General features: G+C 36.4%; 1 protein-coding gene across 2 annotated transcripts in view; it reads right to left on the bottom strand.

Annotated features, from left to right (window-relative positions):
- The window catches only part of RPGR (retinitis pigmentosa GTPase regulator), a 54,644-nt gene that overhangs the window by 8,097 nt on the left and 28,358 nt on the right, over nt 1-18,189 (bottom strand). Inside the window, exons 9-16 of one of the 2 annotated variants that reach the window (XM_064706722.1) lie at nt 17,919-18,043; nt 16,601-16,780; nt 15,227-15,389; nt 13,859-13,965; nt 12,082-12,147; nt 11,440-11,487; nt 9,335-11,086; nt 7,472-9,181 (exon numbers count right to left, since the gene is read on the bottom strand). In XM_064706722.1, the coding sequence (XP_064562792.1) occupies nt 8,597-9,181; nt 9,335-11,086; nt 11,440-11,487; nt 12,082-12,147; nt 13,859-13,965; nt 15,227-15,389; nt 16,601-16,780; nt 17,919-18,043 (3,026 nt within the window). In that variant the 3' untranslated portion in view covers nt 7,472-8,596. Of the gene's footprint in view, nt 1-7,471; nt 9,182-9,334; nt 11,087-11,439; nt 11,488-12,081; nt 12,148-13,858; nt 13,966-15,226; nt 15,390-16,600; nt 16,781-17,918; nt 18,044-18,189 lie in introns of those variants that run through there. The other variant, XM_064706714.1, reaches the window with a different exon arrangement.

Raw genomic sequence — 18,189 nt, 5'->3', positions numbered from 1 at the left:
TTATATTTCTAGAGAAGAAAATCTCAAAATGTCCCACTGATGGGACAAATTTAGTTGCAGATCTTTTTAAAATCTGGTGAAAACTCAGTGATGAAGAGAAAGCTGTAATTACTATGTGTACCATTTGAAGTGGAGAGTTCTAGGAAGCTCTGCTTTACAGAGATGTTTTTGTTTCCAGTTGCCTTGGAAACTGTTAAAAATCCACACAGAAGGTTATTAAAGAGAGTTGAGAATGAGGTAGGTAGCTGTCTGTTGCTGTGTGGTGTTCTGCCAAGCAGCCATAAACCAGCAATTGCTTAGCAGAGTTTTTAATCATTTAAGGAAGAGATTTCTCCATTACCTGCCCAGCTCATTAGCTTGACATGCTCAAAAGCATTCCCATGTCCCTTTTACATGTCTACAGGATAAATGAATGGTATAAATATCAAACAGGATTTTCCCTATGAAGCAGAAGACTCTGAGTAAGTGGGTGTTAGTCCAAGGAGGTTGGGCAATGGTCATAATGCTTCATATGGGCCTGAACTTTCTGGAGCACTGGTAAAGACAAATACAAAACACATTCTACAGACTATCTTCTTGCTTTGATGCAGGATTGAAGAGGAATAGATAGAGGAATCATTCCCTATGGTAGCTGTCATTCTGCTCTCCAAAAACCTAGTGCACATCCACGTCACTCCTGAACTGTCCATGCTGGGAAAATGCACTGGGTTAACATTTTACTAAAACAGCATTGAAAGTAACACCAACCCTGATCTTATGTAGAGATGAGTGAAAAAAACCCAAAACCAAAAAGCTCAGTTTACCATTTGTAGGTTAGAGGTACATGGTTGGGTAGCCATGTAACATTTTCTTGATACTGATCAGGGTGTCAAGGCATCTGATGTGAATGACTGGAAATACTGCCTGACAGAACTGCTGGAAAAGCTAAGGTTCATACTGTGTTGTTTCTTACTAAACAGTTCCAGAGACAGCTTAAAATCTTAAAGTCCACACAATGTTAGCCACTTGTCATCAGGTATTTGAACTGGCTTTCATTTTGTAGCTATTAATATAGAGGAGTTATTAGCTCAGCCATTCTAAGCCTTAGAGAAATATCCCTTACTTTAATGATTAAAGAAAGCTGCCAAGTTTAAAAAGACTGAAAATTCAAAGACATGAGTACTCCAATGAGAGATTTAGCAGCTTATCCTTCCACTTACAAGCAATAAGGAGCCAAACTAAGCTTACCTTCTATATTGTCACAGAGACAAACAGAAAGGCTCAGCTAAATACACTTAGAAGAGTTTCCTGCAAAAAACTGAGCCTGCCACCATAACTTGTCTAAAGCTAACACCTAGGTTTCTACTAGGTTATATTGGTTTCCCAATTACACAATTTTATGTTAAGAGCACTTAACATGGATTACCTGATACTTCTAACACTCCCTTAATGCTGCTGCTGTTGTGTGAGTGTCCTGGAAAATGAAGGCAATGCTGCACTTGTAATTTCAGGCACTCTGTGCAGTGAAACCACTGGAAACCAGTTTTATGTCAGATGGGAGTTTCCACTGTTAAATGTCGAAAACTGAACTTAACTATAAAAATAGTTATGCCTTAAATATGATGGAAGAAAACATATTGAAGTAGCAGTTGTCCCGTAGTGATACACAGATTACCCTGGACATGTGGTGGCTAATTGCCACAACAGTGCCCTCCAACAGGATGGCATCACCCTGGGATAAAACAGTGAATACACAGCTGAAAATGATGTTGGTAGAGACTGACTGAAAGATTCATTTTCCATTAAGTTTTTTTCAGCCCACACTTTTCTACCCAACATATTTTATTTACTAAAAGCTGAACACAACAACCTACAGGTCTCCACAGACCTGTGCACTTCTGTCACAGGTTGGCAGTGCACATACTTTGCATTAAGAGGATTAATCAGATTACATTCATTAACCAAGGTGTCATCCTGAGACTGAACACTGGCATTGATTACACAGAGTAGCCAGTAATTTTTGAGGGCATTCTCTTAAGGATTATTTCAGTTGGCTTTGGTGTTATTATTCTGTCGTTTGCCAGCTTGCTGCTGAAGGTGCTGCTGTAGGAGAAAGATGTATCTCTGCATTCTTCTGTGAATAAAAATAACTACTTACCAATGCATAAAATTCTAATTTAAAACTACATTCTGAAGAAGTATTTGTACTTTCAATTTTTCACTAGATATTTAAATAGAGTCATCTAAAGTTTTATCCTCCCAGCAACTCAAAAGATATTTTTTATTTATTCTCCAAGATAAATCAACATCTGAAATAGCTCAGATGTACTACAACTTTCACATACAAAACTGTTACCTTCTCATAAAAGTTTTCTTTCTTTGGATAACAAACAGAAAATAGAAATTTCCAAGCAAAAAAAAGGAAAAAAACTTCTCTAAAACTAGAAAGAATTTTTAAGATGTTTTGTGAAAACCATAAAACAAGTTAGAGACTGTTTACATCAAGTATAATCTCTTATGAAGTATTTTACACAGTAACATAAATACCCTCTAATATACAGTCACTCAGAAATAGCATACCAAAATAACTCCTGGGTACCTGAGCAAAACAGGAGAAATATAATGAGCAACTCCAGAATATGTTGGTGTTATCTGAAAAACTCACTGTGTCTCTGGAAGATATTATGTTGTATAAAATGAATTCTTAATGCTAACAGACACAGAGAAAAAAATTACTTGGGAATATTGGTCCACACTTGGATGCAGATTGTGCATATTTTCCAAATCCTTATAGAAAAAATTGTAGTGTCTGGAGTTTGTCATGCAGCTCTCACATATTTGCAAGTGAATGAGGACAGTCACTCCTTCTGCTTTTATTGTGCACATAGCTCAGATACTCCATGTCTTTCCCAAATCCTGTACTTTTCATTAAAATCCTGCTGTAATAATTCTGCTTTTTATTCAGTGCTTTGATAAAAATACTGGTAAAGGCAAATTTTTGCCAAAGAAGGTTTGCAGGAAGATTTTTGACATTCTCTGACTTGGTACATTTCTCAAAGAGCTGGTCCATGAGTCACTGCTAAAACCTCCACAGACTGCAAGACTGGGTCTCAGGGAAGAGCCCCCACTTCAAAATTATCTGATGTAAATTGGTAATTTTTACACAACCATCACTAATCTTTAAGCCCATTCTCATTTCATAGATTTTTCAAGGCACACCCAGCTCAGCAATGCAAGTGCCATCAGTTTCCCCATGGAATTGTTCTGGAATTCCTGCCAGCACTTGTGGAAGCTCTCCCTCAGCCACTGCAAGGCTGGCTGTACAGCACAGCTTGATTTCATTCTGTACCCTTGATACAGGACAGTTCAGGTTTGCTTTCTCCTTTTTCTCCACACTGACGATAATGAAGTGCCTTGTAAAAGAGGTTAAATTTTGCAGCACTTCTGCTGCTGTGTTTCTAATTATGAAAGTAGTTTTGTGCCTTGGATAGAGGCTGGATTGAATGAAAGTGAAGTATTTTATACTTCCTGTAAGACAGCCAGGCTCTGCCAGGCTGGCTCACAAGCTCCTTTTAGGTTGGTATTTATTGCTCACTTTCCAGTCAAACAGCACAGGCTCTTGTACTAACAATAGTACACAGGGAGGATTGAACATTACTCTTCAATATTATTGTGATCTACAGCCTTACAAAAGAGATAAAGGCTTTGTTTAATATAAAATTCTTCTTAGAGCCACCTTTGTTTCTCTCTCACACACTCTCCATATAACAGCACAAATACTTTAAATTTCACACAAACCACAAATGAGACTCTATGTGAAAGGTGTGCCAGTCAAATTATAAGGCTCTAAATCCATTGAACCTGGGACACTCCAGCAGACAGCCCTGCAAGCCATCACAGACGAAAAGAGTCATTTCTGATTTTTCAATGCTGGAGAAATAAGAAAACCAGAATGGTAAATATTTTTAAACCAGACATTTCAGGGCCCTGGTAAGAATTATTTTCATAGCTAAGCATGGGGGTTTGAGATAACAGTATTAATATTTGTTTAAATTATTATAGCATAGGTTGACAAGCAAAAAAGCAATGAGCACAATCATAAATACTTAAAAAAAAGAGAGCGATTAAGTGTACTTGCTTCTTCTTTTGGCAATAGAAAAATAAAACTTCTGTTGCTGTCTGCAATGCAATTTTCTGATGCCAAAGCTGTGTCTCCAAAATCCTTTCAATATCCTTTCAATCCTCTTCTGTCTCCATTAAAACATAAATAAGTGTATAAGAATGTTACAGCTCAGTGAGTGACTTTGGATCCCAAACATGCCCAGAACTTTACTGAGCACAATACCATGGGTTTGCCGTTTCTGCAAGCAAAGAATTTGCTCATTTGCTCATAGAATGCCACAGTACTAAACACTGTCACTTCCACAATTAGATGAAAAATTACCCTTTCACATTTACTTTGCCCTTTTTTGGCCTTTTTACAGATCCTTAATGTTATATGACAGATAGGATTTAAAGGTAGTGTCATCTTGGGAGAAAATAAGCTAAAATTTATATTAAAAGATACCAAATGGTAAGGAAAAACTAGGAGGGAAAAAATCCTAAGAGCACTGAAAATAAAAACTAGATGTCCTTTCACCAAAATTCTGAAAGGCCCTGTTCTAAAGAATCTCCATGTGGTCATCCAGATAAGAAGCTGGAACAAAAATTAATGAGTGAAACCTAGACATCTTTTGTAACTTGGAGAAGGACATTTTTGTTATTCAGCATCAATTATGCAAAGAGATCTACTATCTGAACAAATGCTTTGATATGTTCAGCTATAATGGAAAAACTTATCTGCTGAAATTTTGCAGGCACAAGAGAAGAGCTGTGCTACAGAATATTCCAAGGTCACCCAGAACAGTCAGCTCTAAGCAGAGCTGTGAGGCAGCAGCAGATCTGCACCCCACCCTCTGAAAACGCCAGAGGTCTCTGTATTGCACACCCACTGTAAAAGGCAGCATCTGTAATTCTGAGAATGTTGTGAGACTGTGCAGGGGATTAAAATTTTGAGATGAGCTGCAGGAGATGCCTAGAAATTTCCACATGGGTATTAACACTTTGAGGATGTCCAGTTCAGTGTTGCTGCTCTTGAATTAAACATGTAGGTGATTGATTGCTGGTTAACTGTAATTAATAAATCAATAAACCACTTATTCTTGACTTAAACCACAGAACTGAACACTTTTTCCATGTGATGGTCATTAGGGAATAAATAATGAAGAGGGAATAAGTGTTCTTTTTTCTAGTACAGGAATACAAAGACATCAAATGATGCAAATTAAAAAAAAAGAGGAGTTACTTCTCCAAACAATGTGTAAAGAAATCTAAGAATTATTTTCCAAAACATGCTAAACAGGCTAAAAATTGATTGAAAGAAATTCGTGTGAAGAAAATGGATGTTAAAAGTAATACATGTATCTGCTAAACTACAAATTATTGAAAATGCTGAATATATTCATTATACTGAATGATTACAGGGGTGAAGTAACACTACATGTTTGTGCTACCCAATATTCTAATTTACTTTTTTTCCCCAGGTACTCACCAGCAGCCACTGGTAGAAAAGAGATGGATAGATCTTGGTCTGGGCAATTGTCTGTTGTTTTCTCTCTCTAATGCAGGATTTCTTTTCTCTATTAAAAACTAATCAGGACTATTTCTGCCATATTTCTTCAGTACTACATATAAATCTCTTTGTATGCCATAATAAATACCAAGGATATACTGAATTTTCAGAAAACCACAAGTAGCAAACTTCATAAACCAGAATGAGTCAAACTAAATGAAATTCCACTCATTATGCTAATGAAGTTTCAAAGTCCCCTGAAAGCCCAGAAATGCTGGCAGAGAGCCCAATTTATGTAATGAGCCTGTGGAAAACCCTTAGAAGTGCTGGAGTAAAGCTCTACTTTTCCCCCACCACAGGAATGATCCACAAAACTACATAAAAACAGTTCTCAAATCAGTGAATTTTAATCTAGACAAAACAAAGAAGAGGAGATGACCATAAGCTGGCTTCCTTCACTTTCTTGGAAAGCTTTCTGCTATCAGCATATGCTAAGAGAGAAAAAACAAATAGTCCTCATTTTCCTAAGAATTTACATTAAATGCTGCAACCAAACAGTAAATGAAGGGCCATTCCTATGTGGAATTGGAAATCACTTGCTTTAAAATGCTCTCTTTTTTTTTCTCTCTTTCTCTCTAAGAAATATTTTTTACTAGAAAAAACAGTGTTGTTTTGTTTTTCACAGCCCCGTTTTCTTCCAATGATGAATTCTAAAACTACAAAGAAGTAGATGTCATATCCAAGAAATCCAGTTTTAGGCCTATAAAAATACTTTTCAGTACTACTAAACTTTCTAAGTTTAATCACAGTAACATCCTAATCTTTCTAAGAAAGATAAAATAACACATCACAGCTCCACTTAGTTTCAAGGGGAAGAGTTTTCAGAGGAGTTCTGCGATAGCACAGCACACTGGCAAAATATCCAATGACTCCATTGTTAGAGAGAGCTTGGGAAGGGCACTAAACTGATTAAATATTCTCTAACAGAATATGAGGATACTTACCCTGCTCCAAAGACACATGCTGATGACAAGACAATGCGCTCCAGAAAATTCCAAAGTTTGAAACACATTTCACAGGGACAAAATACAGCCACTGGGGTAACTTTTTGCTGTAGTTAGGCACAGCACACCTAAAGTGATCTTACCTTCAAATGCAGCATGTGGAAGGGGTGAGTGAGGCAGGAAGGTTGGACCTAGACTAGGATTTACTGGCAAACTACTGATCTACTACAGGCTTTATAGAAAATAAATTCTGGAGACATCGTGTCAAAGATTGTTTAATGCCAGCATCTACAAAACAGTATTAAAATGTTTTCATATTATCAACATAAATATTGATTCCATTCATGTTTTTATTGAATGACATTTACTCATTTTGATTCCTTTCTTTTTCTCTCCTCATTTTCAAGTAGGGCTTAAACAACTATTTTTCTAGAGAATGTCAGTACTGAGATCTGTTAGTAAAAATTTCCCAGACCCCCCACTGGCATAATATTGAAGTAACAATTCTGCATGATGAGTCCCTATCTCTTCATTTGCCAGTTCAGTCTCTAATGGTTGAAAGAGTGATGCATTATCTTACAAAAATGATTTGCAAGATTTGTTTGTGTATTTTAAGGAAATTCTGAAAGTATTAACTTTGTCTTTAAAAAAATCAGACTTTCTTACCACTTTCTTTACTATTCCATCTGGCTTGCTGATTTGCCTCTTTTTGGAGATTACAGATAGGGTTTTTAAAAACCATAAATATTCTCCAATGAGGAGAAGTTTTGGCTCTGATCCTGGAAACATATTGTTTCACACAGCAACAACATATATTCCCCCTGTTGGAATACCTCAGAGTTAGAGGACTTATGTAATGTTGTCTTTTGTAGGCAGATATAGAATCTCTTATGTATTGCACAGTATAAACAAATAAAAAATGTTTCAGAAGTGTGTATTTCGAATTCTTAGCTCTATCCAATCGCCAAGTGTGATATTCAAAAAATTATCCCTGAACTCTAAAGTAATCTAGGCCAGATTCTGAGATCTGTATGTGTCTTTTTGCACAGAATTATGTGCTGACAGCAAATAAGAAGTCAGCCTTAAGGCCCTTGGAAAGTCCCAGGCCATCACTTACCCAGGCCTGCATTTCCATTTACCTTCCATCCACTGACCCACATAAATTTGGCAACTTGTCTTTTCTTTAATTTAGGTCCTTGAACATTTTACCAATGTATGAACTGAATAAAAGTGGTGGGAATAAATTGTGGAGTGATGTGGAAGAGGTTTTACAGAGAGCCAGAGAGAAGTTTGATAAGAGGATCCATGTTTACCCCTGAAAGAATTTTCTACCAAGGTTGCTGACAAAGAAACCAAGAAAGAAAGAAGGATAAATAAGAGAAACCTGCAACTGCCTATTCCAATAAGCACTTTGCTTGTCTCTCATGACCAATGAGTGAAGTGTTAACTTAGGAGTTTTGTAAGAATGTATAAAAAGTATGCATGCTATAATAAAAGCAAGTTTGAAGCCTTCTGAAAATGGAGTGTGTTGCTTTGTACTGTCACTCAATTACAACAGAGTGATACCAAAATTTTAAAATATGTACCTTTGCTAATTTACTGAAACTCCCTTCAAGTAAGGCACATTATCAGTAAACTGCCCTGCTACTAAAATTGGTGTGTTGCTGATTCAAAGGCAAAGATTACACTGTTACAATGTATAATTGATTTGTCAGCATATTACACTTTGATTAAGAGGCAAACGCAATTTACCTCCTCAGCAATTAATGTTTCATATATCATACATGATAAACATGATTGTGAAAATGATTGTATCAATAAAGTATGATTTCTCTCATAAAAGTATCCTGAATCCAAACATTTTCTTCAGGCTTTTTCACGACATTGGCACTTAAATTATATGCATAATAGTTTGCTTTGATTTCATGAAAAGATTCCTTCAAGTAATAAAATCAATCTGTTTCCTGAATAGGCTTAAAGTTCATCTACTATATCGTCTATGCTACTTTAGTGTTAAATAATGAGGTAGCACATTGTTCCAAAATTGTTCTGGATTATGTAAACCATTTGCAACATGACGTTTGGATTTCACGTTTTGTTTAGAGCTGTTTGGTAAAGCAGCACTTTCTGTCTTTTCTGGCTTCCTGGGTTTGCTTTTCTTTTCTGGAAGTTTACTACGATAATTTTTCCTTTTATCTTTTGCTTTTTCCTCTTCTTCTTCCTCCTCATCCTCATCTTCTCCCTCATCCTCTTCTTCCTCCTCTCCTAAATCCCCTTCCTCCTCATCTCCTTCTTCCCCCTCTTCATCTTCTCCCTCCTCTCCCCCTTCCCCTTCTTCTTCCTCCTCACCCTCTTCCCTTTTTTCTTCTTCCCCCTCTTCTTCTTCTTCCTCCTCACCCTCTTCCCCCTCTTCCTCTTCTTCTTCTTCCTCTTCACCCTCTTCCTCTTCTTCCTCTTCCTCCTCACCCTCTTCCTCTTTTTCCTCTTCCTCTTCCTCCTCACCCTCTTCCTCTTTTTCCTCTTCCTCCTCTTCCCCTTCTCCTTCTTCTTCTCCTTCTTCCTGTCCTGCCTCTTCCCCCTCCTCTACCTCTTCTTCTTCCTCTCTTGTTTCCTCATCTCCCCCTTCTTCCACTCCTTTTTCTTCCTCCTCATCTTCCTCCTCTTCATCATCCACTCCCTCTTTTTCCTCATCTTCCCCAACACTCTCTTCTACCTCTCCTACTCCCTCATCTTCTTCCACTCCTTCTCCCTCTTTATCTTCCCCTTTCTCTTCATTTTCCCCCTCCTCTTCTTCCTTTTCATCTTCTTCCCCCTTGTCCCCTTCTTCTTCTGCCTCTGCTCCTTCCTCTTTCTCATCTCCTCTTTCCTCTTCCACTTCATCCTCCCCATCTTTTCCTTCTTCCATTCCATCCTCACTCACTTCCTTAGTTTTTGTATTTGCATCTTCCTCAACCTGCTCTTCTTCAGATACCTCTTCTTCCCTCCCTGCCAATGATTCTCCCAACTCCTCCTCTTCACCCTCTTTGTCTTTTTCATTTTCCCTTTCTTTTTCTTCTTCATCTTCCTTTTCATCTTCTCCTTCCTCTTCAGCCTCTACCTCTTTTTCTTCCCCTTCCTCTGCATCTTCCCCTCCTTCCTCACTCTCATCTCTTCCCTCACTTTTAACCTGCTCTTTGTCTTTTTCAGTGCCTTCCTCTTTCTCATACTTCTCCTCCATATCCTCCTTTTCTCCCTCACTCACCATTTCTTCTTCTTCCACCAACCTGCCCTGCTCATCTCTTTGCTCTTTGCCATCTTGCTGGCTGAGCTCCTCATTCTCCTCTGCACCCTCATTCCCACTTTCAGCTTGTGATTCTTCTTGTTCATTTTCTTCCTCATTATCTTTTCCCTCTTCATCTTTTTCCACTGAAGCTTCATCCCCGTCTTTGTTAACCTCACTCTCTTCTTCCTCCCCTAGTTTACCTTCACTGTCAATTGTTTCATCCAGTTTTTCTTTCTCACTTTCACCCTTTTCACTGCTTTCATTCTCCTGCTCCTGATCAGATTCCTCCTCATTCTTAATTTCTACTAGCCTGTCTTCATCAGGTTTATCATCAGAGCTTGTTTCTTCCTCATTCAGGCTTTTTAAATCAGTCTGTTCTACACGTTCTTTCTCATTGTTTGTAGCTTGCATCTCCTCAATCTCACTGTCTTTTTCTGAGTCCAGATGTGTCACTGTCCTCCTTGCCCTCTGCACAACTCTGTGTTCATAGAAGGCCTCTTCCTTAAGTATATATTTTTGGAGATCATTAGTACTTTCCTCAGTTGATGATGATGATGATGAAGTTACAGACACTTGTTTCAAAAACTGATGCTTGTTCTTAAGCTCCTTCTGTTCTGCACTACTTTCTTCTCCTGTGACATTTATGCTTTCACACTTGTCAGATTTTTCAACACCATCCTTTGGTTTGTTTTGACTATCTGCTGTTTTTTGACTCCCTTGCTTTTTAACAGGATTGTATTCTTGTACAATTAATGAATCAGCCTGGGGCTGATCCCTGGGAGCAGAAGGAAGTACCTCTATTTTAAGGGACTGCTTAGATTTAACAGCTTTTGGCTTTTTATTGGAAGAATTTATTTTTTCAGTCAGAATTTGATTTTCAGTGGGAAGATTATATCTTGCATCCTCTCTGAAAAATTCAGGATTTTCCACACACTCTTTTTCCCTTTTCACTAATATGCTTTTATCCTCAGTAATTTCTTGAGCACCACTTTTCAAAGTACTATCACTTTGTGCATGCTCAGATTTACCTTTCTTTATACTTTTTCTGGCCACAGGCTTCCCTACAAAGGCACTACTCTTTTCTAAATCTTGTCCAGTTGACTCTGAAAGTGAAGACTGCTTTTGTAAAGAGCCAGACTCTAATTTTGAGCCCTCCTTTGTGAAATCAGAATCCTTGTTTTTCAGCCCACCCTTACCATCTCTTTTCAGTTTCACATTTTTATTGTTCTTCTATTCCACATGAGAAGCAGAAAATTAAAAAGAAAGAAAAAAAGCATTAAAGACAAATGGCAGCGAAAGAAAAAGGTTACAAAAGCATCTGAACAAGAAAAGAAACAATTTGTGAGAGGGGATTAAAAGACAGCATAAAAGGTAGAGTATTTCACATGAAATGAATTTACAAGTGCACATATTAGAAGAATGCAACATCCTGGTAATGATCAGTGTAGGGCTACACCTTTCCCACTACCCAAGGAAATGCAGCAGGAACTGTGCATTTCCCATATGTGCCACATCCCATAAACCAGAGCAGGGGCAATGCATGAGGTTGTGCAAGCAGAAGGAAATTCACACAGTTCTCTTACACCTTCCTCCTTTGGAAACCTTCTGATGCACTCACTGTTATGCCCTTTCTAAGAAGTTTGAAAATCTGTTGTCTTTCTGCTTTAAATTTTGCACTTATTTAACAAATTATGAATTTCAGAATCTAAAATAAAATTGTAATGAAATATAACAAAGTGCTGAAAAGCTGGGATCACTTTAGGAATGAAATAGAAAGTACTATAAAGTACTTTAATTTCATAATTAAGACCAGCATTATTGCTCCTTTAAATATACTTCATGAATATCTGTAAATAAAATCTTTATTTACACTGTGTCCCAAAATATTTTCTTAGCAACAAACCAGTAGAAATTTATGTTATCACATGAAGTTACAAGGTGTATATGATAGTTTTTTGCTTCTTAAATTGGTGAAATATTACACACTCATCTCAAACTGCACTGGATATGTGGAGTTCTAGGTGCCTGCCCAAATTCTCTCTGCCTTCATGCAGCTTCTTAGAATTTTAGGTCATGGATATTCAGAAAATTAGCAGAAGGAGGTCTATAAAATTTGCCTGACTTTTTAACAACTCAAAGCAAAACAATGAAGTACTAGGACAATACAAGAATTGTACATTCTTAAACATCAGTACCAATATAAAATATGTAATTAGTTACAGTACCTTCTGTTTTTGGAGTGGTGATAATTTTAAGGACCAGTCACCAGGATTCAACTTCATTGCATGTGTCTGCAAAAAATAAGATTTCTATTAAAAATATATATATATATATATTTTTAATACAGAAAGCAGCATCAAAGCCCAGTTTTACTAAACAGAGCTAGTTTATGAACACTTTAATATTATTGCACAGTCAGGGTGAGACAAATCTGTATGATCATTCAGCTCACCTGTTTCACTTCCACTCCATCATTTCTAAAGAGCGTGGTGAACAAATGTCAACACCTAAACTGTCTGTAGAGACTGAACACTACCCTGACATTTCTCAGAGCCCACAGGTACACTTGAGATTCACCTTCCATTCCCTGTGAGGTTAAAAATAGAACCTTACTCCATTATCATCACAAACTTAAACTCCACATCCAGTTTGGCACCACAGCCTTGAAAGAACATCTTCAAAGAAAAGTTGCACAGCAGAATTTTTCCTTGGAATCTAATGCTTTTATCTCTTCTACATAAAGCAAGAAATCAAAAGGCAACAAAAATACTACTAAGTGGGAATATATAATGAAATTTTGCTCATCCCTTGCCATATATTCCAAATCACAGTATAACAATATTGTTTGCTGTTGATTATTAACTGCTCATGGTTTAACTATATTCTTTTTCAACACAGTGAGCATGGACAGTTCTGGTTTCAGACTCTCAATAATTTGTATCATCAATATAACATTAAAGGTTTTTCCTCCTCTTGTCACACGTGTCAATAAGATGTATGTTGCCACAGTCTAGAAAAATTGAAAAAAACTATGCTGTAGCAGATTGTTTTCATTTAGTTCCAAGAAGAGGAACCATTTATCTTGTATTTTGGCAAGTTTTCCTGATAGGCTTTTTTACAAATTCATGTTTAAAATTTTTTTAATGTTTTAAAATTGATTCAGGACAGGTATAAAACTGAAAAGGAGAAGGAAGTCTAGCACATAAAGTGTGCAACACGCAAATAATGCTTCAGTAAATTAATGGAGGCCATGCTGTGCATTGGATCTGATCACATTTTTTTCTTGTAAATCAAAATGAAGTTTTATAATGTTAAATAAATGGCATGGACAAACAAACTCTTAAATTACTAAGTACTTTTAAATGCAAACAAACAATAATTCCTGTAGATGTTCAATCCCTCCAGCATAACTGTGGCTGCATTAAGGCCAGGACATGTTCCGTCTGCTGAGAGAACAAAATGTTTTGGAAAGTTGTACAAGTGATAAGGTGAACATGTTTTTTAAATAAAAGAAATATGTAGGAACAAGCTGGGGGATCACCAAATAATAAAAATGTCTGGATTTTGGCCTTCCCTTTAATATGATCCACCTGTATTAAAAAACCTTTTCTCAAACAGGAAAAGATGCTCTTCTGCTTCATTTCCTGCCTTTCTCTGTTGGAAATCATCAAGAAAAGCAAGGTCAGAGATAGAGATCACCATGTGGCCTCCAGCATCCTTTTCCTTTCCTTTCTGATTTCCAGAGCTAAAGTGTGGGGAGGCATTGCACTACTTGGACTGCTTCATATCACAACACTACCCTGAAAATTAAAACATATTTTAGCATTGAGTGACAATGATACAAAATGCATGCTCATCTAACAGTGTGTCAGTATGAAGTGTGTCACATATGATGTTCTGGTAGTCAGGAATTCTGCATTAGAACCTGGAACACAATTCAGTTTCCTTGTCTCCCCCTGCAAAAAGTTACTGAATTATAGATCCATTACTGGAATATATTACCATATTTAGGATGTCAGTTGTATCCCCAAGGTTTCTGTCGATATTTTCATTATCTGAATCTTGTTCTGAAGAGTCTTCACTAGGTTTATCTTTTTGATGCTTATTTTCTACAAGGTAAAACAGGGGTAAATAAACAAATGCCACAGGAACAAGCACTGTATAGCAAACAGAACACCCCAATCTTATAAAATAGACATTATTACTATGTTACTAACATACAACTGAAGCCCTCAGATTCATTATTCCCCCAGCCCAAGACACAGAAAAACCACTTCCATCTCCTTTCATCATTAACAACAGAGGGAGCTCAGCAATCTGGTCTCAGTGCACTGCAGGCTTTCAAAGCCTAAATACTACCTGGGAGAGAGATTCTTTTGGATAATCTCTTTAACAATAGTGTAACAATTAGACCAAAGGAGCTGCAATTGTGTTACCTCCCTTGCACATTATCTGTGTAATAGATGGAAAGACAGTGAATTTCATGCAGCATTATAAAAATGTCCCTACATCATTAAGCTCATCACGTCTATGACCATTTTGAACAGCACAAAACCTGAGGTTTTAGGTCTAAGAAAACTCTAAAAGAAATTCAAATTTCACTGGATTGCTTTCCTGGAACCAGAAATGCTACTGGACATGCTGGCAGATTTAAAAATAACCATCTTCATTCTATGAATGAATTGCTTTCAAGTTAGATTTGGCTGTCCAGTAAATCTGAGCTAACAATTACACAGAAGCTTTGCATCCTGCACTCTTCAGCATTGTTCTTTCTAGGAAATCACAGAGGCTCAGGATGCCAGACAAGTCCAGAACTGCTCTAGAGAATCTGTGCCAAAATCCAGTGCTCTATTATGGTTATCCAGACTTTTCCATCAGTTAGAATATGGTAAATCTTTATTATCTTAGATAACAAAGAGTGAAGAGTACTTCTGCATTTCCAAGTGAAGAAGAAAGGTTGTGTAAGAATTAGTAGACCTCTTTTCTTATGTTTTCTTATCCAAGTTCCTTGTAGGCTTACCTGTGTTCCTAACTTCTTTTTTTCTGTAATTCCTTTTTTTGTGTGTGTGTGAAAACAAAATAAGTAGTTAATGTTCTTACAGTATTTTTGTGAATCTTATTTCTAAAGGCTTAGGGAACTACAGCTACAATCAATAAATTATTTTGCTTTCCCTCAAGCCTCCCCTTAATCTTCAAACTTGTTTTGCAAACATGAACAGTGTGAGGCAATTTTTGTCTGCATTTCTCAGCTTTCATGCCTGTATGCTGCCAGACCCTCCTTCTTTCAGGTTCAAACTGCACATCTGTTTATGAATTTTGAGTCAACCCATTCTTATCAGAAAACAGCAGCAAGATGTGGGGGCACTTCACCTTTCTCATGGTCTCCATCCCTCCCAGATTCAGCTTTAGGACGACTTGCAGAAAACCAGAATGGGCTGGTGTTGCTTGCCACAGGCAATGAAGATTTTAAGAAGCTTTTCCCCATTGCAGGCAGAGTTTGTGCCATTCGAGCACACTGCTCTGGTGACCTTTCCTTTAGGAGATTGAAAAACAATAAATTGAGAAAAAAGCTAGAAGAACAAAATGTAGGCAATCTCTCATCCTTATCAGTGGTATTTGCTGCTAGCTTGAGATACAGTGTTGCAACTTAATAAGCAGAAACAAATATCTTTTAAAATTTTAATTATATATAGTCCTAGAAAGTGGACAGATACATAAGGAGATTTTTAAGATCATCTCTATGGAATGATTTCAAGTAATCCTAAAATATAAACAAAGGAGAAAAAGCAGCTTTTCTTTTTATCTAAAATGAAAATCTAATCTCTCAAATAACATCAAGGTATTTAATCCACAACATCAATGCATTTTTATAGAATAAATTCAGGTTATTTAAAATATTCAGGATTTATTCTGTTCTTCTAATCTACAATCACTTTGGCATCAATGGAGTCCATCTGTACATGGCAGAATATAGGTGACACATGTTCAGCAGTTAAATTGTTTGCAAAGAAGGCCTTCTAGAAAGCAGAAGGAAGAAGGGTGTCATCACTTTTTGGAACTATAAGAGGCATTGCTCTTGTCTTTATAGCAGTTAAACACCTTAAAGTTAAAAAAAGCAGCTTTTCTTTTTATCTAAAATGAAAATCTAATCTCTCAAATAACATCAAGGTATTTAATCCACAACATCAATGCATTTTTATAGAATAAATTCAGGTTTTGGTAGAGTTAGTTCTCAGACAGGTAAGTGAAATGATCCAATTCATTGTGATGTTTAAGGAAATCACCTGGAATGTGTAGTGGAGATATAAGAGCAGAAAGCAATATTTTAAGTAGCTACATCTAATGTTCTCCTTTGATATTTTATAAATTATGAAATTGTTTAACATATTAAAAGATTCAGAGGGAACAGTGAAAGAGTCAGGTTCTTGCTATTTTTAAAAAAATATTTCTAAGTTTAAAAAATGCAAAGGAACAGGTTCTACATTTTTAATAAAAAAAATTACAAATCCAATTTGAATCTCCTTCACAGACATAATTAAGCAAAATTCGACTAACACTTACTTTTTTCCTCCTGCATCAATTTTTGGGACCAGGGTAAATATCTGTTTTTCATATTATACAATAAAATTAAACCCTTAGTTTAAGAAGATATATTTAACTGCTTAGCACATGCTGTGATTTAGCTTTTAAAGTGTTTTTGATTCCTGAAAGAAGTATTGCAACTCTGAATACCTCTGAGCTTACCCTCTCTCGACGCCGCATTCGTGCTGCTGATAACTGCAAAGTGTTTGCCAGCACAAAGTCCCCTCTGCTTTGAGAGGCAGCAGCAGTCAAACGAGGCTCATACAAATCTTCCAAGGGTATTTCAGATCCTTTAGGTCTTGGAGCAGCAAAAACCAGCATGTGACAACCCCCACAAGCAACCTACAGCTCAAAAAAAGGTCTGATTAGTTCATTTGCAAGTATTAAGAATGCACTTTTCTTACAATCATCTCTAGGGACTTAGATGATAAGAAAGAAATGTAGTAGAAGTAAGACATAGCAAATGGCTTCAAATTTAGTTCCAAATTACACCAAGATAAAAATACTTAATTACATTTATTAATGACTAGTGATCTATGTTCACCTCTTAGTTAAATACAATATATTTGTACTGAACAGAAGACAGGACTATCAAATATTTTATATAAAAGATAGCAAAGATATTTCCACTGAATTTCAAGAGACATTAGCTATTTATGTTGATAAAAGTCACTTGAAAGCAATACTGATAATTTCAAACCTACACGTTTTATTTTTTACAAAATCAGCAAAATGTAAAATAAATTCAACATCCTTCAGTAGACACAATATTATTATATAAAGATGAGAGGTTTCACTTTTTAAAAAGTTTAAAACACTCACTGCTTCCAATAAAATTTCCTTCACCTCTAATTCCAGTAAACAAACAGAAGTGATCAATAAACTTCTGTTGCATATTTTGTTCAATATTGAGTCATGTTAGCATTTTTGATGCTGACAATTCTCTGACATTTCCTCCACACCTCAAGAAGCAGATGAAAACAACTTCCCTTACACAATTCTCAAAAGAAAAGACTATTCTTGCTTTCCTGTCCAGTTTGGATTTAAAAAAAAAACAAACTCAAATTTTCTTGAGGTTTAAAAATATCCCACTGTACAAAAATAGTCAAAATTTAAAAGATTACTCTCTGGTGTTTACAGAAAATATATAAATTTCCCCATACTTCCAACCATCCCAGAGTAATAAACAATTCAGTTTGCAAGCTACCTCAGCTCTGAAGGCCAAAACACCATAGCACAAGGGTACTGAATAAAACCCTAAAGAGGAATCTGTATGTCAAGCCCAAGTCAAAGACATTCCAAACTAAATTAACACGGTGCTTAGCATAGATAGTTTCCTCTTTCCTTCAGTCTGTGTTGGCCATTAATTAAATGTTACAGAAAGAAATAATTCTATAATGATATTTCAGCGCTCATTAATAATGGGTTTCATAAAAAGATAAATATTATGATGTCTGAGAGGAATGAACAAATGTTTTACCAAAAGGACTGTGAACTTCAAGAAATTGTAACACAGAGTGGGATCAAACAGATTTGTAAAACTCTCTTCTCCAAAGCCTAACTTGCCATGCCGTCCATCTCCAAAAGTAAACATCAGGCCATTCTCTGCATATGGGAATAAAAAGGATGTTAAAAGAAAGATTCGATAGAAAACCAGGACAGAACCATTAAATAGTAACAGGGTATGAAAGTAAGAAATACTTCCCTTCCAAAAGCAAAATCTGAACAATTATTTTTAGATCTTCAACAGA

This window comes from Zonotrichia leucophrys, chromosome 1 (assembly GCF_028769735.1).
Source record: "Zonotrichia leucophrys gambelii isolate GWCS_2022_RI chromosome 1, RI_Zleu_2.0, whole genome shotgun sequence".
Taxonomy (NCBI): Eukaryota; Metazoa; Chordata; class Aves; order Passeriformes; family Passerellidae; genus Zonotrichia; species Zonotrichia leucophrys.
This window is presented reverse-complemented; position numbering and strand designations above follow the sequence as displayed.